This window comes from Pongo abelii, chromosome 13 (genome assembly GCF_028885655.2).
Source record: "Pongo abelii isolate AG06213 chromosome 13, NHGRI_mPonAbe1-v2.0_pri, whole genome shotgun sequence".
Taxonomy (NCBI): Eukaryota; Metazoa; Chordata; class Mammalia; order Primates; family Hominidae; genus Pongo; species Pongo abelii.
Window position 1 is genome coordinate 116,426,549 of NC_071998.2, and position 20,186 is coordinate 116,446,734.

General features: G+C 40.7%; 3 protein-coding genes across 5 annotated transcripts in view; 1 reads left to right on the forward strand and 2 right to left on the reverse strand.

Annotated features, from left to right (window-relative positions):
- Window positions 1-377, reverse strand: part of SCAI (suppressor of cancer cell invasion) — a 188,277-nt gene extending 187,900 nt beyond the window's left edge. The window contains exon 1 of one of the 3 annotated variants that reach the window (XR_008509997.2): window positions 186-360. Coding sequence is in view for 2 of the 3 variants with exons in the window: in XM_024252813.3 (XP_024108581.1) it covers window positions 186-238 (53 nt within the window). In the remaining variant the exon portion in view is untranslated. Of the gene's footprint in view, window positions 1-185 lie in introns of all 3 variants that reach the window. The other 2 variants (XM_024252813.3, XM_009244859.4) reach the window with 2 other exon arrangements.
- A 5,588-nt stretch (window positions 378-5,965) lies between these two features.
- Window positions 5,966-20,186, reverse strand: part of PPP6C (protein phosphatase 6 catalytic subunit) — a 41,798-nt gene continuing 27,577 nt past the window's right edge. Inside the window, exons 3-7 of the mRNA XM_002820206.6 lie at window positions 17,624-17,689; window positions 15,030-15,171; window positions 10,706-10,785; window positions 10,333-10,542; window positions 5,966-6,760 (exon numbers count right to left, since the gene is read on the reverse strand). Coding sequence (XP_002820252.3) covers window positions 6,512-6,760; window positions 10,333-10,542; window positions 10,706-10,785; window positions 15,030-15,171; window positions 17,624-17,689 — 747 coding nt within the window. The 3' untranslated portion in view covers window positions 5,966-6,511. The remainder of the gene's footprint in view (window positions 6,761-10,332; window positions 10,543-10,705; window positions 10,786-15,029; window positions 15,172-17,623; window positions 17,690-20,186) is intronic.
- Window positions 7,951-8,451, forward strand: LOC129048014 (ribose-phosphate pyrophosphokinase 1-like). Its single transcript, XM_054520618.2, has one exon. The coding sequence runs from the start codon at window positions 8,068-8,070 to the stop codon at window positions 8,410-8,412; it is 345 nt and encodes a 114-aa protein (XP_054376593.1). The 5' UTR covers window positions 7,951-8,067; the 3' UTR covers window positions 8,413-8,451.

Genomic DNA, 20,186 nt, shown 5'->3' on the forward strand with positions numbered 1-20,186 from the left:
CGAGGATGCGATCGCGCCCAGCCCGCGCCGCCGCCTGCAGGCGCCCCCCAGGTCCCCCCAGCCTGTACCCCCCGCCCCTCCGGTCTCTGCGCCCCGAATGCTCCACGGCTCCGAGCCGCTGCCCCTGGGCCCGCTCCCTGGCCCCCACCCCATCCCCAACCCCGGCCTCCACCCAGCCCCCGCACCTGGGGGCCAGGCGACTCCGCGGCTGCTGGGGCTGCCGGGCTCCTCTGACCATCCGGCTCCTGCTCCGCCGCGGGAGCTGCTCCGGCGGCCGCAGGGCTCGCTCGGGAAGCTGAGGCGGCGGAGGCTGGAGTAGGCGGAGAGGCGGGAGGAGGGCCTCGCGCCTCTGCCAGGCTTGCCGCGGGGCCCGCCTCCTCCGCGCCTCTCCTCGGCTCCCATTGGCTAGAGCAGCAGTGTGGACGGAAACATGTCAGTCGATTGGACGCTCGGCCCGTCACATCCCGCGCTGCCCACCCAGAGGTTTGGTTGAGACTGCAGGTGGCAGCGGAGGTGCCTTAGAGATTGCTAGCAGGGCCGGAGGAGACCCGAGCGCCACCATGCGCCGAAAAGTAGGAACTGCACCCCCGGCTCCAGACACCTGCCCCAGGTTCTCCTGGCTCTGCGTCCTGCATACCACACACCTGCTGGCGCCCCTCCACCTCTGCACCACGCCAGGACCGAAAACAAGCCCTGAAATCTCCCAATTTCCTCTAGCAGGTGAGAGTGAGGCAACTCTCACAAACGTGTTTCCTTTTAAGCCACCTCCAGTGCGATCCTTGTCCCTACATCTTGCTGAAATTGTCTCACAGCTCACAGCTACCCCTCAAAAAGGACCCAGCCAGAAAACTGTAAGATTATCCACCAAAATAAAGCATGGTTTGGATGCTCAATCCTCTGCAGAAAACCTCACTAGCTTGGGTGCAGGCTTTTAAGAAAGTAAGATTTTTTTTAATTACCATGAAAGAAAAATCAGCACTACAAACAGAACCAATTCCATACTAAAAGCAACGTATTCCATTTTGAGCCTGGACAAATGTGATCCCTGAATGTAAGCTGACCATCCTGATTCTGTGACCATTGCAAGTTCTACACCAATTAATCAATTTTAAAATAAATTGTACTGTATTTTTTGACAAACAAGCATGCAAAACTGCCTTTCATAAGCATAATTAGTTACCCTTCTTCTGCTTTAACAAAGCCATCCTTGAAAATAAGACTCGGCTCATTAAAGTATTATAAAATTCTTGAAGGTGGGAAGGCCTCTCTAAATCTCTACTCCTGTGTGAACTTGTTTGGTAAATTCTCAGCATCTGTTCAGAGTTGGGAGGAGGCATAAAACTTTCTCTTAAGTCACTTCCATTTTATTAGAACATCTTTTATGCCTCAATAATATGACAGCCTCGAGTAGTACATGTCAACATTGGGGTGGGGAAAATCTCTCATTTATCTCCATAAATGGCAAAAATTAGGATACTAGTTTTTCACAAAACCAAATGTATTTGGTGTAAAGAGCTGTCTTTTCTTCTGAGATGGTCCTACCTACATCTTTAATGGTAAAATGACTTTCCATGTATGAAGTAATACTGATGGTAAATTGTAGTGGGATTTGAAAAATTGCTTTGAAAAAGAAAAAATGTCAAATCTCTGTTGGTCCCCCAAATTAGTATTTCATGTAATCCTAAAGTCACAGAACCACAAATCACCTCAATCTCAACCAACAGTTTCCACCCATATTATCAAGCCAGAGAGAGGAAAGAACTCCAGAATAATTTGTGTCAGACGAAGGGGGATCATCAACTCACTAGGGAAGTAATCTTGAAATACATCTATTATATTCCTTATTAAAAATCCATTGCCTGCTTTTTAGCATCTTCCATAATTGACCCATCCTCACTGATATATGGCAGATATTGTCAATAGAACAGGAGCTATTCATTTCTTACGCCTTCCCAAAAAGGATCCTCGAGTCTTCACATTGTGTCCAACTGATCTCTGCTTATTTTTACTCTGTAAGACAAATCCCATCATTCCAGTCCACATTTAATTCACACTTCCTCTTTATCTTCCCCAATTACTCCATCCTACATCAAACATTTCCTTCTCCAGATGTGTTTTACTTACAAAATCTACACTATGTTAGCAATTATACATTACCTTGGATTATTCTTCCCAACTACAATGAATTTGAACAAATGGCCTATGAGTATGAGCCCTTAATAAAAGGCAGCTTTGGACCAGATACTGGGTGCTTTGTGTGTGCTATTTTTAATAGTGAGATTAACCCTGTCTGATATTCTTATTTTAGACACAGAAACTTAAGATTCAGAAAATTCAATTTGTTCAGGGTTACACAGCTACAATAACCAATATTGCTTAAAATGGAGGGCTAAAGATGTACTCTGGTGTGTCCTCTAGGGATTCAAGTTCCAGCTCTGCTGTGCAATGTTAGACAAGTCACCTATCCTCTCTAAGCCTATTTCCTCATCTAGGGGGAAAAAAGTTCTAGAGAAGGATGAACAAAATTAATTAATTTTATAAAAGTTTGGGCTGGGCACAGTAGCTTATGCTTGTAATCCCAGTGCTTTGGAAGGCCAAGATAGGAGAATCTCTTCAGCCGGGAGTTCAAGACTAGCCTGGGCAACATAGGGAGACCCCATCTCTACCAAGAAAAAAAAATTAAAGGTAATATAGTCATAGACCCATATAGCAAGGGCATCACAAAATAGAGAACGTAACAATTTAGCTATATATGCTGTATACAGGTTAGTTGCTCTTACTGCATGACAGAGCTGGGGTTTTCACCTAGATCTGATCCCAAAGCCTGTGCTATTCCATAATGCCTCCATGCAGTCTTTTATAACCCACCATTTGTATACAAAAGCAGAGTGCTGCTGAGCATAGTGGGTACCTAGGGATTGAGTGGAATATACTTATGTAGTATTTTTGTTGACAACATAAATCTATAAATGTCATGCATTTTTGAATTAAGAAAACATTTGAATGATCTAAGCCAGCATAAGCCTACTCTCATGAGGGTAAAGGCACAAATTCACCAATAAATTGATAGGGAAATAGAAAACTAACAGGAGGGGAATGCAGAACCAACCTTCCCCAAGCATCTAGTGTGTCTGGCTTCATGCTAGGGGACTTTCCAAATGTTTCTTTTTGGCTTACTACTGTGTATTTCATCAGCATCACTGCACACTGTAAATATACAATTTAAAGAGTTGTGATGATCTCATGAAGCATAGTTCTGGGCACTGGATCGAGGTTGTAACAATAAACATTGCCTTTAAAGAGTTGGAACTTAGCTCAGAGTCAAATGCAAAACAAAAAAGAAAGTTTCACTTTTGTTCACCAGTCAAGCAACCAAGTGGAGGAATAAGCATTTTTTAATTTCTTATATAAAATGCTAACTTCTTGTCAGGACATACTACAGACTATGCATTAAATTTTTTGACAAACTTCCTATAATCTTTTTATTAATTTACACTGAGGGAATATAGCACCTTTCATCCGAAGAACTGAAGGTGCTTTACAAACATTAGCATTTAAAAAACAATTACATTTAAAAATCTGGATTCTTGATGTTAAATCTCTTCGACTCCAGATACACAGTTTCCTGGAAGCTGATGGAAAGTGATTCTATTTCTGACAATGAAAGAGGCTCAGAAAGAGTCCTGATTTGCTTTCACAGTACAGGCATTTTCCAAAACCTGGTGCTGGGCTTACAAAGCAAACACACACAAATCTTAATGCAATGAACAATATTTCAAACCTTATTTCCCAAAGCAAAACCTAGGGCTTACGACATCAAAATCTTCCAACAGTTCTAGACATCCAGACAGAATAGGAGCTGATGCATATGAGATGTACTGTTGATCCAGGTGTTTTAGGATCACACTCAAATGAACATAAAGTAGTGAAACTTTTTGGGGAAACACATTAACTTATAAAAAGCTAGCCAAGAGCATATCGGCCAAATGAGGAAAGGGAGTAAATGGCAATTCAAAGTAGACAGTTCTCACTAGAGCCTAGGGCACTTTATTAGAAACCAAATATATCATAGGCAAATAAAAATAGTTTTTACCCCCATTGATACAACATAAGGGAGTTTACATTCAGCCTAGATACAGGGAGTAACAAATCCTCCTGCCCATAAATCTATGACTTGCAAGTATCTTCCACCACAATTACTCTATGTAGTACATATAGTACATAGCCCTTATTTATTGGAGGGATCCAAAATATTCCTTGTAGGCTCACAAAGTCCAATACATTAGCTCTCTCTTCCCTTTACATGTCTAATAGTAAAAACTATTTTTTCCATGCAAAAAGCCATTATTCAGTTGAAGAGAAATCAGGCAAAACAGAGATGGCAGTTAAGGAATGGAGAGAATATTATTGGCACGTGCCCAACTAGTGACAAACAAATGCAGTACACGATGACTTAAAAATAAAAGTCACATTATAGGGATAACAAAAACAACTACATCAATCTAAGCTAAGGAGTGTCAAACAGGGAGGGCTGGGAGTTACCGGTTCTATTGGTACAACTTAAGTGGAAAGCAAGCACTTAAATACAATTTATGGTAACAGGAAAAAAAAAAATACTGCAGAGAGCTGTTCAAAGACCACACCAAGTTGTCTGCATCGTTAATTTCCAGTGTTTCACAATTAGTAAAATACATAGCTACATATCCCTGTAAGATAAAAATACCTTTCCACCTGAATTACACTGGGGTCAGGGCAGTAACACGAAGCTACTGACCCAACATTAGTTCAAGTGTGTGCAGCAAATGTCTTAGCCACCTCTTTCATATAGCTATATAATTAAAAACTATGTAAGGAGCTGGGTGGTTTGAGGGAAAAAAATTAAATCAAAACAGTATTGTGCTCATTTAATAAAAGAAAACCCTGATGAAAAATTATATGCCAAGAAGCTTAGACTATAAAGATTTTTTATTGCATTTTTAGGTAACCTGGAAGTTCTTATCCTGAAGGGGAAAAGTTGGTTTTCAAAACTACCTGAACAGATGCTAAAGTGCTTTATTAATTGGCTGGCTTCACAAGTATTTCCTGGAATAACAAAAATTAATTATAGTAAAGGGATACCAACTATTTCACAAAATGTACATTCCAACATCATTTATGACTACAATCATAAGAGATACTGGAATACTTGTCCTTATGAAGTGGACAGTTGCATATTAAGAACTGATCATCATTGTCCCTGGTAGTCTAGTGGCTAGGATTAAGAACTGATTATCACAACCCTTTGGATATTCAAATTACTTACACAAAGCTGAAATATGGTATCACAGACCTTTGCAAAAAAGAACAACTTGTTTCTTTTTCTACACTTTAAATAATCTGCTTCAGATTACAGTTCACAAATACAAGAGTCCTAACTTTTCAACCTTTCCAGTTGCAGTTTAAAAATGAACACTTTCTAAAAGTTAAGGTCAAGTGTTACAGCAAGAGAAGAATGATTCCTATTGAAAAGTACATAGATTTTAGTTAATAATACTCACGATAGATTGTAAACTGGATTGATCACATTCTACTCAACTGGTATCAAATTAACACATCAGCATTACAAGTATTAAATGTTTTTCTATTACTATAGAGGATATAAACCAAAACATTAATATGGCAGTTATGTTCTTTAGGCACAGTTTAGTGATTTTTTTTAAAAATAAATACTATTGAATTTCAATTGAAGTTTTAAACTCAATAACCAAAGGGTCAAGAACTCTGATTAGGAAAAAAGAAAAGATAACTTTACGCTAACAATGTAAGCTGTTTAAAATTTCTAACACTTAACCTATCTGAGTTTTAAGATTACTTTATTAAAAAATACAAGGAATCTGAAAAAAAGATCAATACAATTATCTTAATGTACAAAGTCATAAGCTGTAGCAGTTTTTAACTAAAATTTAAAAACACAACAAGGAGGGCAGCCCTTTAGACCAATTTATTTTATATCCATTTAAAATATCATCCAACAAAGGACAATGAAGTTTACATCTGGGACAGGTATACATAACTTGAGGCATTTGGAGTCCATCGTGCCCACTGAATAACAACTTTGCTGCTGAAATTTCTTAAAACTTACCAAACTAAAACAAAAGGCTGAATGATACAAAAGGAGGAGTATTCAGGTGTAATCTGTCAATTGGCTTTTAAAAAAAGGAAACACATCCTGTTTCCCAGACCAGTAAATAAGCAAGAGCTACATGCAGCAGTGTGAGTATCAAGACATTTCTCAAGTCTTCTCAAATGAGTCCAGGGTGGGGATGGGATGGGGGAAAATTGATAGAAAAACTTTGCTATAGACACCACAACAAACAATAAATTTAGATAATTTAAAATTTAAAAAAAAAAAAGGCAAGAGGCAGCATTTCAGCAGCAAAGTGCTCAATAAAAAGTATATTATAGAGGGTAATACAAGAAAATTGGGGTAAGAAGAGGGAAGAAAAATGGGTCAGCAGGATGGGCGAAGGCCTCAAAGGAAATACGGCGTTGTCGTTCTGGGAGGAATAACACGTTCTGAATCTGGAACTGCCCGGAATAACTTTGGTTCTCTTGTATTTACATCTTTGAAGACCATGATCGAAGCAATATTTCCACAACGATAGCAGTAATTAGGAGCAGACCATACTGTCACCAGCTTCTCATCAAACATAAATTTATAGCCTTCGTGCACTAGTTGATGTGCTCTGCAGATGAGTTTTAAGTTGTTGATATGAACAAACTGCAATTTAGAAAGGCACTGTAAGTATTTAGCACTTAAAAAACAATCAGCCTACATACGTAAGAAAATAATCATTTAAATAAAATACCAAATCCTATTACTACTAAAGGCATCATGATTATAGAACCCACTCTATAATTATCTCCAATAATTTAATAAGTTTAGGCAAACAGCAATTTTGGCCTGAGTCAACTGCACAACTATGGAAACTGTATAGCTACATAAATAGTTAGAAATTTCTGGAAGAAAAAGCATTCAATAGGTACTATGAAACAAAATTTTGTGTTTTCTGATTTAATAATAAAGATATTGCTATCAGTATCTACAATTTACTGAAGGTTTAGTATATGTAGATGTTGCCATAATTCCGAAAGAGATTATTCTTTTGCAACTTAAGGAAACAAAAGCTCAGACTAGATAAATAACTTATCTAAATGATGCAGGATCAGAATCTAGTTTTTTGACTTCATTATGATGCTGGAGCGCTTCCCAATATAAGGGGTGTGTGTGGGTGTGTGTGTGTGTGGGGGGGTGTGTGTGTGTGTATGTTTAATTGAAAACAGTTCAAAGTTCAAAGTATTGCCTATCTTGAAGATGGCGGAGTAGCATCGCAAAGAGGTTAGTATTGAGTCTCTGGGCCGACTTCGCTTCCAGTCTCTGCAGCAGCAGTGATCGCTTAGTGAAGAGTGCTTAGGGTAGTTGGCCAGGATCCTGAATATCAAAATCTTCAGCGACAGCTCCCACCAGGGCTTATCTCAGAAAACTGCTGACCGCCTGGGCCTGGAGCTCGGCAAGGTAGTGACTAAGAAATTCAGCAACTAGGAGACCTGTGTGGAAATTGGCAAAAGTGTACGTGGAAAGGATGTCTACATCATTCAGAGTGGTTGTGGCGAAATCAATGACAATTTAATGGTTCCTTTGATCATGACTAATACCTGCAAGACTGCTTCAGCGAGCCAGCTTACTGCAGTCATCCCATGCTTCCCTTATGCCCAGCAGGATAAGAAAGACAAGAGTCAGGTGACAATCTCAGCCAAGCTTGTTGCAAACATGCTATCTGTAGCAGGTGCAGATCCTATTATCACCATGGACCTACATGCTTCTCAAATTCAGGGCTTTTTTGATAACCCAGTGGACTATCTGTACAGAGCCAGGTGTCCTGAAGTGGATAAGGGAGAATATCTCTGAGCAGAAGAACTGCACTGTTGTTTCATCTGATGCTGGTGGAGCTAAGAGAGTGACCTCCATTGCAGACAGGCTGAATGTGGACTTTGCCTTGATTCACAAAGGCCAATGAAGTGGACCGCATGGTGCTTGTGGGAGATGTGAAGGATCTGGTGGCTATCCTTGTGGATGATATGGTTGACACTTGTGGCACAATCTACCATACAGCTGACAAACTTCTCTCGGCTGGAGTCACCAGAGTTTATGCTATCTTGACTCACAGAATCTTCTCTGGTCCAGCTATTTCTCGCATCAACAACGCATGCTTTAAAGCAGTAGTAGTCACCAATTACATACCCCAGGAGGACAAGATGAAGCACCGCTCCAAAATACAGGTGATCAACATCTCTATGAGCCTTGAAGAAGCCATCAGGAAAATTCACAATGAAGAATCCGTTTCTTACCTATTCAGTCATGTCCCTTTATAATACAGTAACTTCTGAGGCTTTTTAAGAATAAAATCCACCCCACCCCTTGTTTTCCCTTGGTATTTGATGACGAATTCAGCAGAAGACCCAGCTTGCTCCAGTGTAGCTTTCTATATCCCACATCAGGTATGTCTGAGCTTATCCGAAATGGAGAAAGAAGGATTGAGATTAACTGCTGGGACTTCCTATCTGCATTGTCTCATTCTGGCTTCCTTGATGATTCTGTGAGCCTTGCAGCTTTAACTATCGCTCAGCTGTTGCAAGATTTCAGACTTTTGAGGATGTTGTGTGGGGGTGTTTGACTGTGATTGGAGAAGCTCAGACTACTCTGCATGTGAATGCTTCAGGGTTTTCTTTGTTGAGAACAACCAGCAACAAAGCCAACCCAATCCCCAAGGTCTATGCTAAATTATGGCAAGAGCCCTGGGCAACCCCAAACCTAGTCCCGGTGGCTGAGCACCCTGTAAGGCAGGAGTAGGCAGTTGGGCTTGAGCAGCCATGGGGTAGGGGGTGGAGGGTGGTTGAGGGGGGAGGCAGCACAGTGCAGCAAATGTTTCTTGGAAGGAAGAAGTCTGATCCATCATTATCTGCTTGACTATGTAGCTTGGATTCTCTTTTGTACCTACTCCTTTGATTTGGCTTTACCTTCATCCATCTTGATCCTTTCCTGGCCAAATATCCTCTTGGGCCCAAATGAACACTGTACCGTAGTCTTCTGGAAAGCAAATGTGCTTCCTGCTATGTAATCGCTAACATTCACATTACATGATTTGCTGTAGCTTGATCTTCCTTAGTCTACTACCACTGTGGCAGTAGGTTTTAGGTGGTATCATAGTGCCTTTTGATTAATTTAAGTATTTAATTTTCATCTTCCTTCTTTGGATCTATTTGGCTTTTCAAGTGAACAGAGATTTCTGTTTTAAAAAAAAAAAAAAAAAAAGATTGACGTAGGCCGGGCTTGGTGGCTCACGCCTGTCATCCCAGCACTTTGGGAGACCAAGGTGGGCAGATGACCTGAGGTCAGGAGTTCGAGACCAGCATCACCAACATGGTGAAACCCCGTCTCTACTAAAAATACAAAATTAACCAGGTGTGGTGGTGCACACCTGTAATCCCAGCTACTCAGGAGGCTGAGACAGGAGAATCACTTGAACCCAGGAGGCAGAGGTTGCAGTCAGCTGAGATTGCACCATTGTACTCCAGCCTGGGCAACATGAGCGAAACTCTTGTCTCAAAAAAAAAGATTCATGTTATTGTCTCTTGTAGAGGAAACTAATAAAGTGTCTGTATCTGCGTGATTTGAGGTCTTTAAAAAAAAAAAAAAAGTATTGCCTATCTTGGTCTTGCCATTTTGTTACTTAACTATAGTACTTGAAAGGAAAGGGGCTGGCCGGGTGCGATGGCTCACGCATATAATCCCAGCACTTTGGGAGGCTGAGGCGGGTGGATCACCTGAGGTCAGGAGTTCAAAACCAGCCTAGCCAACACAGTGAAACCCCATCTCTACTAAGAATATAAAAATTAGCCGGGCATGGTGGCGCACGCCTGTGGTCCCAGCTACTCAGGAGGCTGAGGCAGGAGAATGGCTTGAACCTGGGAGGCAGAGGTTGCAGTGAGCCAAGATCACGCCACTACACTCCTGCCTAGGCGACAGAGCAAGACTCCATCTCAAAAAAAAAGGAAAGAACATTTACTTTATACATTATTACCAAATGGATGCTGGAGCAGGTGCTTTCACTGTGTCATCTTATTTAACCATTAAAGAAAGACATATGTTACTAACTTAACTAGAAATTTAATATCCACAGCCACCATATTTTGAGTAAGCTAGACTACAAGTTTGTTATCTAGGGCCACCATAGTTCTCTATGCAGCCCATTAGCAATCCACAAATTACTTTTCCAAAAATGTTGGCTTTACCTCATTTGTGACCTTTGCTCCAAAAAGCCAACCTGCTCCTCGGGGACTGATAGCCCAAGTATCCACATCTTCAGGATCTGACCAAACCAGATCACAAAATGCGCCTTTATGAGGAATTTCCTGATTCCGTTCGATGGTTCGAATTTGATCCAGTGTTTTGATATCAGGAGATAAACCACCATGGACACACAAAATCTGCTCATCTATTAACTAGCAAAAAATGATAACAAAGAGTTGAACATATAACCTCAGGCATATCTAAATTCATCAATGAATACTAAAGATATCAATATAATTGAGATGACAACTAGATAAAAATATGCAATGTGTTATTGGCAGGAACATACATGAGACTTTAAAAATAGAAACTTACAGCTGCTACTGTGAGCATGTCAAAAACTTTGGTACAGTATCTCCAGGCATTAGCATTTCCATATTTGGTTTGGCACTCATCTGTGAAAGAAACAGAAGGGTTTTAATTAATGAATCTGCCAATAAAAATAAACAATATATCCAATACTAGAGCAGCCTTCAGTACAACAGAAATTCAGCTTAAACTAGGATAGCAAGATATGACACATATTTAGTCCTGCTAGGACCTCCACATACAGCCAAAAGAATGCTAGTGACTAACTACATAGAGTTATATGTCCCTTAACCATGGGGATACATTCTAAAAAATGCATTGTTAGGTGATTTCATCGTTGTGTGAACATCATCGGATGTCCTTACATAAACCTAGATGGTCTAGCCTACTACACACCTAGGCAATATGATATAGCCTATTGCTCCTAGGCTATAAACTTGTACAGCATGTAACTGTACTAAATATCATAAGGAAATAGTAACACAATGGTAAGTATTTGTGCAACAGGAATTTTTCAGCTCCATTATATCTATGGGACCACTGATATATACAGTCCATCATCGACTGAAATGTCATTATGTGGCACATGACTGTATTTCCTAAGGATGTAGTACTGCTCTTCATTCCTGGAATGGACCTAAGAAGCAGCTGAAATTATTAGCCAAAATGCTATCATTAGAAGAGTTAAATACTAATTTCACACAACCTGAAGCAAATGTTTTGACAGTTATATTAATATTAGGCAATTCTGGTAAGCAGATAAATTTATTTAAGGAGACAATTCTAGCAGGATAAACAGATCAAACAAATTAGAGGACCCTTAGTTATAGGAGCATGAGCAATTCCTAACTCTTCTCAGGGCTAGGTTGTCTCTTCTGAGATTTTCTGCAAATTGTGTGACTAAACACTTGAGCTTCAGTGGATCACAACTGAGGACAGATTGCCAATCAGGTTCTTACAAATTCTCAGTTGAACACTCTTTCTGCTGCCTACATAGTTTTTTTGTTTTTGAGACAAGGTCTCACTCTATTGCCCAAGTTGGAATACAGTGGCACAATCAGCAGTGGCGCGATCACAGCTCACTGCAACCTCAACTACTTGGGTTCAAGCGGCCCTACCACCTCACCCTTCTGAATAGCTGGAACTACAGGCAAGTGCCACCACACCTGGCTAATTTTATTTCTGGTAGAGATGGGGGTCTCCCTATGTTGTCCAGGTTGGTCTTGAACTCCTGAGCTCAAGCAATCCTCCTACCTCAGCCTCCCACCGTGCTGAGATTACAGATGTGAGCCACTGTACCCTGACTGTCTACATAGTTAATAGGGTACACACTTCTTTTGTTAACACCATGGAAGCTCTGTACTTTGGCTTCTTCTATAATTTTAGAAAAAAAACCTGACATATCACTATTGCCTTAAGTGAAGCTGAAAATGATACAGGAAAAAAGTCTGCAGGTTATGACCAATCCCCAAGATTTTCTCAATTATATATCTATGTGAAGCAAGATTGTTACGTAAAGTTGCCATAAGAGAGCCCTAACAATGAGCTCAGGTTGCAGGCAGGGATCTTGAACTTGGCTCAATAGTAACTGCCCAGTATGTGTTTTATCAGTGTGAACTGAAGGCCCAGTGTAAAGTCATATAGGGATATTTTATTCCTTGAAAATCAATATAAGTCCTATAATAACTAAAATTATCTTATTCAAAACATATGTCATATGGCTGGACGCGGTGCCTCATGCCTGTAATCCCAGCACTTTGGGAGGCTGAGGAGGGCGGATCACGAAGTCAGGAGATTGAGACCATCCTGGCTAACACGATGAAACCCTGTCTCTACTAAAAAATACAAAAAAATTAGCCGGGCGTGGTGGCGGGCGCCTGTAGTCCCAGCTACTTGGCAGGCTGAGGCAGGAGAATGGCGTGAACCCAGTAGGCAGAGCTTGCAGTGAGCGGAGATTGCACCACTGCACTCCAGCCTGGGTGACAGAGTGAGACTCCGTCTCAAAAAAAAAAAAAAAAGTCATATATTAGTCATATATAACAATATGTATTTTATATATTATACATGTAGCATTAGTTACATATATATAGGAGGTGTGTGTGTTTTTATAACATCAGTTTTAGTATTGTTTTCACTGAGCTAATAATATCACAGTATGTTATCCAAAATATTGATTATTTTGCAAAAGAATCCAAAAGTTGTATTTCAATTGGTGTTTATTTTGTGAATGAAAATAAGAAGTAACTTGTAGAAAGGAGACAAATATTATCTAACTTTACACGTATTAAAAAAATTATATAAAAACAATAAATTCTCAAAATTTCTCTAACTGATAATGGCAGACAAACTGAAGAGTAAGAGAGTTCAGATTATCTTTGTTTTGTTTCGTTTTGAGACAGCCTCGCTGTCATCCAGGCTGGAGTGCAATGGTGCAATCTTGGCTCACTGCAACCTCCGCCTCCCGGGTTCAAGGGATTCTCCTGCCTCAGCCTCCCGAATAGCTGGGACTACAGGCAAGCGCCATCATGCCCAGCTAATTTTTGTATTTTAAGTAGAGACAGGGTTTCACCATGTTGGCCAAGATGGTCTCGATCTCCTGACCTTGTGATCTGCCTGCCTCAGCCTCCCAAAGTGCTGGGATTACAGGCATGAGCCACCACACCCAGCCCAGCCTATCTTTATAATGAAAGGAGATAATTCAAAATATAAAATTTAAATCTAAAGGGTTCTGCAATTAATGTTTCCAAATCTCTTGATATCTGTCCTAATTGTGCTCAAGGAAAATCCAAATTCATAATCTTGACAGTTCTATTTCCCTGAAGGGGCTTCCTAATAAGCTCTCTTTCTCTCTCTCTCTCTATCTTTCAACCAAATAAAAGTTTTAGAGAATTAGCTAGTTTGCTTTTTTTCCTTTCTTGAGACGGAGTCTGGCTCAGTTGCCCAGGCTGGAGTGCAATGGCGTGATCTTGGCTCACTGCAACCTCCGCCTCCTGGGTTCAATCAGTTCTCCCTGCCTCAGTCTCCCGAGTAACTGGGATTACAGGCCCCCACCACCATGCCCGGCTAAATTTTTTTTATTATTATACTTTAAGTTCTAGGGTACATGTGCACAACGTGCTGGTCTTTTACATATGTATACATGTGTCATGTTGGTGTGCTGCACCCATTAACTCGTCATTTACATCAGGTATGTCTCCTAATGCTATCCCTCCCCCCTCCCCCTACCAGTGCCCGGCTAATTTTTGTATTTTTAGTAGAGACGGGGTTTAGTTGGCCAGGCTGGTTTCGAACTCCTGACCTCAGGTGATCCGCCCGCCTCGGCCTCCCAAAGTGCTGGGATTACAGGGGTTAGCCACTGCGCCTGGCCTATTTTGCTTTTTATGACTAAGTTCTGCTTCTGATCCCTGAGGTCCTAGCATTCTCTGGAGTGAGCATACAGAGATATATGTAAAAGGATGTATAACAGCAGCTTAAAAACAACTCTAAAGTCCAATGATAGAGGAAAAACTGATACATCAATTATGGTACATCCATATAGTATATGATGCAGCCATGAAAATAACATTAATAAAGTGAAAAAATCAGGTATGTCCCCATTTTAGTGTGCGTTTGTACATATATAAACACATATAAACACACACACACACACACACACAAAATAGATGAGAATGGACTCTCAAATTTGTGCAGAACATTCACCTTCAGCAGATTCTAGATTCCCACTCCAAAATATTTTGATTAATATTTTGATTAATAAATCTGTAGTGAGGCCCAGCAATCTACTTTTTTTTTTCTTTTTTTTTTTTTTTGAGACGGAGTCTCCCTATGTCGCCAGGCTGGAGTGCTGTGGCATGATGTCGGCTCACCACAAACTCCGACTCCTTGGTTCAAGCAATTCTCCTGCCTCAGCCTCCCGAGTAACTGGGATTACATGCACACACCACCACACCCAGCTCATTTTTGTATTTTCAGAAGAGACGGGATTTCACCATATTGGTCAGGATGGTCTCGATCTCCTGATCTTGTGATCCGCCTGCCGAAGTGCTGAGATTACAGGTGTGAACCACCCCACCCGGCCCACAATCTACATTTTTAATGAGAACCCAGGTGATTCCAGCTACACTTTGAGGCACAGATCTAGAAAGATGCACACCAAAAAGTTAACAGTGATCTCCTCTCGAGCATAAGATTTTCAATTGTTTGGGAGGAGTGAAGGAGTGAAGATGTGGGGAAAATAATATACATAAAGCATGTGTATGACTTGTGTAGCTTTGTTTTCCAAAGAGGAAAGTAAAATAATATTCAGAATCAGAGAAATAGGAATTCTTACCATAAAATCCATAGACCTGTGTTATCTGTCTACTCTCATGATTTCCTCGCAAAAGTGTAATACGATCAGGCCATTTAGCCTTTAATGCGAGAAGGTAAGTGAAGGTCTCCAAACTATAGTAACCTCTGTCTACAAAATCACCCTGTGAAGTAAAAGTTTACAGTTACAAACAATACAATAGCCACAATATTCTTTTCAAATTATATTAAACTGCACAAACTCACAGTTCATAACCACAATAAAGAGTTACATACTGAATTATTTGGAAATTTGATTTTAACAAAAAAAAGACGTAAACAAATTTTTTCTATTAAATGTTTATAGAAACAAGATTTTTGATTCCATGGAAATCTACAAGAATCTGCTGTGCCATTCTCTCAAAAACTTTCCCTGAAAAAAAACCACCTTTTTTTTTTCTTTTTTTCTTTTTTTGAGACAGAGTATCACTCTCTCACCCAGGCTGGAGTGCAGTGGCACAATCTTGGTTCACTGCAACCTCCGCCTCCTGGGTTCAAGCTATTCTCCTGCCTCAGCCTCCTGAGTAGCTGGGATTACAGGTACACGCCGCCACCACCCCTGGCTGATTTTTGTATTTTTTGTAGAGACGGGGGTTTCACCAGGTTGGTCAGGCTGGTCTCAAACTCCTGACCTTGTGATCCACACGCCTCGGCCTCCCAAAGTGCTGGGATTATAGACGTGAGCCACCACACCTGGCAAAACCACCATTTTTTCAATCCTCTATTACCTACGTTAGTTGATTTGGTCATCTGTTAACCAGTATTTTTTAAGTAATTTTTTTTTTTTTTAGATGGAGTTTCACTCTTGTTACCCAGGCTGGAGCACAATGGCGTGATCTTGGCTCACTGCAACCTCTGCTTCCTGGGTTCAAGTGATTCTCCCACCTCAGCTTCCTGAGTAGCTGGGATTACAGGCATGCACCACCAAGCCCGGCTAATTTTGTATTTTTTTTTTTTTTCAGTAGAGACGGGGTTTCTCCACGTTGGTCAGGCTGGTCTCAAACTCCTGACCTCAGGTGATCCACCTGCCTCGGCCTCCCAAAGTGCTGGGATTACAGGAGTGAGCCACTGCACCTGGCCAAGTAATTTAATTTTTAAAAATTCAATCTTTTTTTTTTCTTTTTTAGAGATGGGGTCTCACTATGTTGCCCAGGTTGGTCTAGAACTCCTGAGCTTAAACAATCATCCCACCTCAGCCTCCCAAGTAGCTGGGACTACAGGCGTGTACCACCATGCCCAGGTAAAATAATTTGCTATTTTAAGAATCATTTTAACTGTACTGGAAGAGCTGCCTACTTGAAGAAAAAATTTTTTTTTGTAAAAGCAAATACCATAATTATAACAGCGTTCTAGGTTCAGTTTTGCATTTAACAACCATATACGATAACATACTATTTACACTTCTCATTAATGTCTGACTTGGGCCAATATTACACCAATAGGAAAACAGCTGAAAGAATAGGAAAGTGGCCGGCGTAGTGGCTCACCCCTGTAATCCCAGCACTTTGGGAGGCCAAGGCAGGTGCCGAGGTGGGTGGATCACGAGTTCAAGAGATCCAGACCATCCTGGCCAACATGATGAAATCCTGTCTCTACTAAAAATACAAAAATTAGCTGGGCATGGTGGTACACGCCTGTAATCCCAGCTACTCGGGAGGCTGAGGCAAGAGAATCGCTTGAAACCAGGAGGCAGAGGTTGCAGTAAGCCAACCACACCACTGCACTCCAGCCTGGCAACAGAGCGAGACTCCGTCTCAAAAAAAAAATAAGAAAGTGACCCAGAAACTTTCAGAAGGAAAGATAATGAGAGAAGGATCCAGAAAAACTTCAACAGTAACATTACATTCCAAAAGAAAAGCAAACATCTACAGCAAATGTTTATGTGTGTATATTCATCCATCCATAGATTAACGAGAGATAAAAATGAATGCTGGAAAAGTTTGAATAAATAATACTCAATTGAAGATTTTTGCCTTAAACCAGGTGTTCTGGGTTATTTTTTAGGCCCAACCATTACTGACAGCTACAACCCAACCCTATCTACAGTGGCTTACTAAGGCAATTAATTAGAGGACATAGTTATATGTAGAAAAGTATACAATCACCTTGATATGGTTTGGCTGTGTCCCCACCCAAATCTCATCTTAAATTCCCACATGTTGTGGGAGGGACTCGATGGAAAGTAATTGAATCATGGGGGCAAGTCTTTCCTGTGCTGTTCTCATGACAGTAAGTCTCCTAAGATCTGATGGTTTTAAAAACAAGAGATCCCTGCACAGTCTCTCTCTCTTTGCCTGCCGCCATCCACGTAAGATGTGACTTGGTCCTCCTTGCCTTCTGCATGATTCATATGGCCTCTCCAGCCATATGAAACTGTTAAGTCCATTAAACCTCTTTTGTAAATTGCCCAGTCTCAGGTATGTCTTTATCAGCCGCGTGAAAACAGACTAATACACACCTTTTCATATACTGAAATAGGGACTGTCACATGGTAAAGAATTATTATGCAATTTACATTTAATAAGTCAGATCCTTTCCATTTTAAACAAGCACTTGATATCACTGATGTTTACATACCATAAATATGTAGTTTGTGTCAGGAACCTGACCTCCAGTTCTGAACAGTTCACAAAGGTCATAAAACTATAAAAGAAATGCAATATATGCTGATTACAAATTCCTGTTAAGAAGCAAAGCAACAAAACTGAGAGTGAAATGTGTAAAGAAGCAGCTAAGAGGACTCCAAATATTTACATTTTTAAGAAATAAAGCGTAAGCCAAACTGCCAAGCACACAGTTCTCAAGCCTAAAAAAAGCACTAAATAAAGCTCAGTTACCATAAAGTCACTCCCAGATTATTATCATAGGCTTCCCTTTCTCATTTTCTTTCATACATCTCCCCATCTATCTCTTGAGAATTCTGACAACCTTTATCAATTGTCTAATTTCTCAGTAAACTAATCTAACAGCCCACCCAAATTCTGTATCTATTTTAATGAGACAAAAGATTACAGAAACAAGTGGATACCTCTTTTTCTTCCAAACTGAACTTACATGACACTTCACAGTGTCATATAGAGATCTTCCCACATTCTACAGTTCGATTTATATACCCTCAGGCTCCACAGCCATGGAGTGTGTTCTCAATGATCAGTTAAAAAAAATTATATATCTCATCATATTTTTTGTTTTTGGTTTTAAGACAGGGTTTGGCTCTGTTACCCAGGCCGGAATGCAGTGGTGCAATCATAACTCACTGCAGCCACAAATTCCTGGGCTCAAGTGATCCTCCTACCTTGCCCTCCTCAGTAGCTAGGACCACAGTTACACACCACCATGCCCAGCAAATTTTTATAGAGACAGGGTCTCGCTTTTTTGCCCAAGCTGGTCTCAAACTACTGGCTTCAGGCAATCCTCCCACCTCAGTCTCCCAAAGTGCTGGGATTACAAGTGTGATCCATTGACACCCAATCATATTTCATCATATTTCTATTTGACTGAAATTTGGTAACTGGCAAATTGTGCATTTGTCAAATTTCAGTCAACTAGATTATTATCCTAGCCCTAATTTCCAAAGAAAGCATTACAGTTTTTCTGGAAAAAAAATGATTTTGGATTAAGGGAATTGACTACAATACATTGGACCAACTACAACTAACAACTTCTAACACATTCATCTTTTACACTTGAAATAAAATTATCATTTAAACTTTTTAACATTTAATAGGAATCTTAGTCAAAGTGAAGAAAACTGAAAGTGAAATGTTAACTACTGAAAGAAATAAAGTAACGCCTTTTACAACAATGTTCCATAAGTCTAAAAAGTCGGTCAAAAAAAAAAAACAACTTTAGGAAGCTTAATATAAAATGTATCTATCTTCTGAAAATTAGCTAACAGGTCGGGCTGCTCGCACCTGTAATCCTGGAACTTTGGGAGCTCACGCCTGTAATCCCAGCGCTTTGGGAGTCCCAGGCAGGCAGATCACTTGAGGTTAGGAGTTCAAGACCAGCTTAGCCAACGTGGTAAAACCCCATCTCTACTAAAAATACAAAAATTATCCAGGGGTGGTGGCCTGCACCTGTAATCCCAGCTACCTGGGAGGCTGAGGCACAAGAATTGCTTGAGCCCAGGAGGCAGAGGTTGCAGTGAGCCAAGATCATGCCACTGCACTCCAGCCTGGGCAACAGAGCAAGATTCTGTCCCAAAAAAAAAAAAAAAAGTGTTATGGTCCGGGCACAGTGGCTCACACTTGTAATCCCAGCATTGTGGGAGGCTGAGGCAGGTGGATCACCTGAGGTCAGGAGTTCGAGACCAGCTGGGTCCAACATGGTGAAACCCTGTCTCTACTAAAAATACAAAAATTAGCTGGGCATCATGGTGGGTACCTGTAATCAATCCCTGCTACTCGGGAGGCTGAGGCAGGAGAATTACTTGAACCTGAGAGGTGGAGGTTGCAGTAAGCCAAGATCACGCCACTGCACTCTAGCCTGGGTGACAGAGAAAGACTCCATCTCAAAAAAAAAAAAAAAAAAAAGTGGGCCAAGCACAGAGGCTCACGCCTGTAATCCCAGCAATTTGGGAGGCCAAGGCGGGTGGATCACCTGAGGTCAGGAGTTCGAGACCAGCCTGGCCAACATGGCAAAACCCAGTCTCTACTAAAAATACAAAAATTAGCCAGGTGTGGCGGCAGGCACCTGTAGTCCCAGCTACCTCAGGAGGCTGAGGCAGGAGAATCACTTGAACCTGGGAGACACAGGTTATAGTGAGCCAGGATGGTGCCACTGCATTCCAGCCTGGATGACACAGCAAGACTCTGTCTCAAAAAAAAAAAAAAAAGTGTTATGACATCATTTAAAATATCAAAAGAAACAGCCTTCATGACTAACATAAGTGTCTATCTTAAATTAAGATCTAGCAACTCAAGGACCTTATGAGGCCATGAATAATAATTATGACGAAAACCATGTAGCAAAATGCAAAAATCATTAGGGAAAAGAATGGAACACAAAACTATACCTGTAACTATACAATTCTATTATGTAAAAAACTGAGTAGGTATATACACAAAGTCAGGAAGTGAACACTAAAAAGTTTTGTAAGTCAGTTTTTTAATAAAAATATGGTAGAAGAGTATCCTTA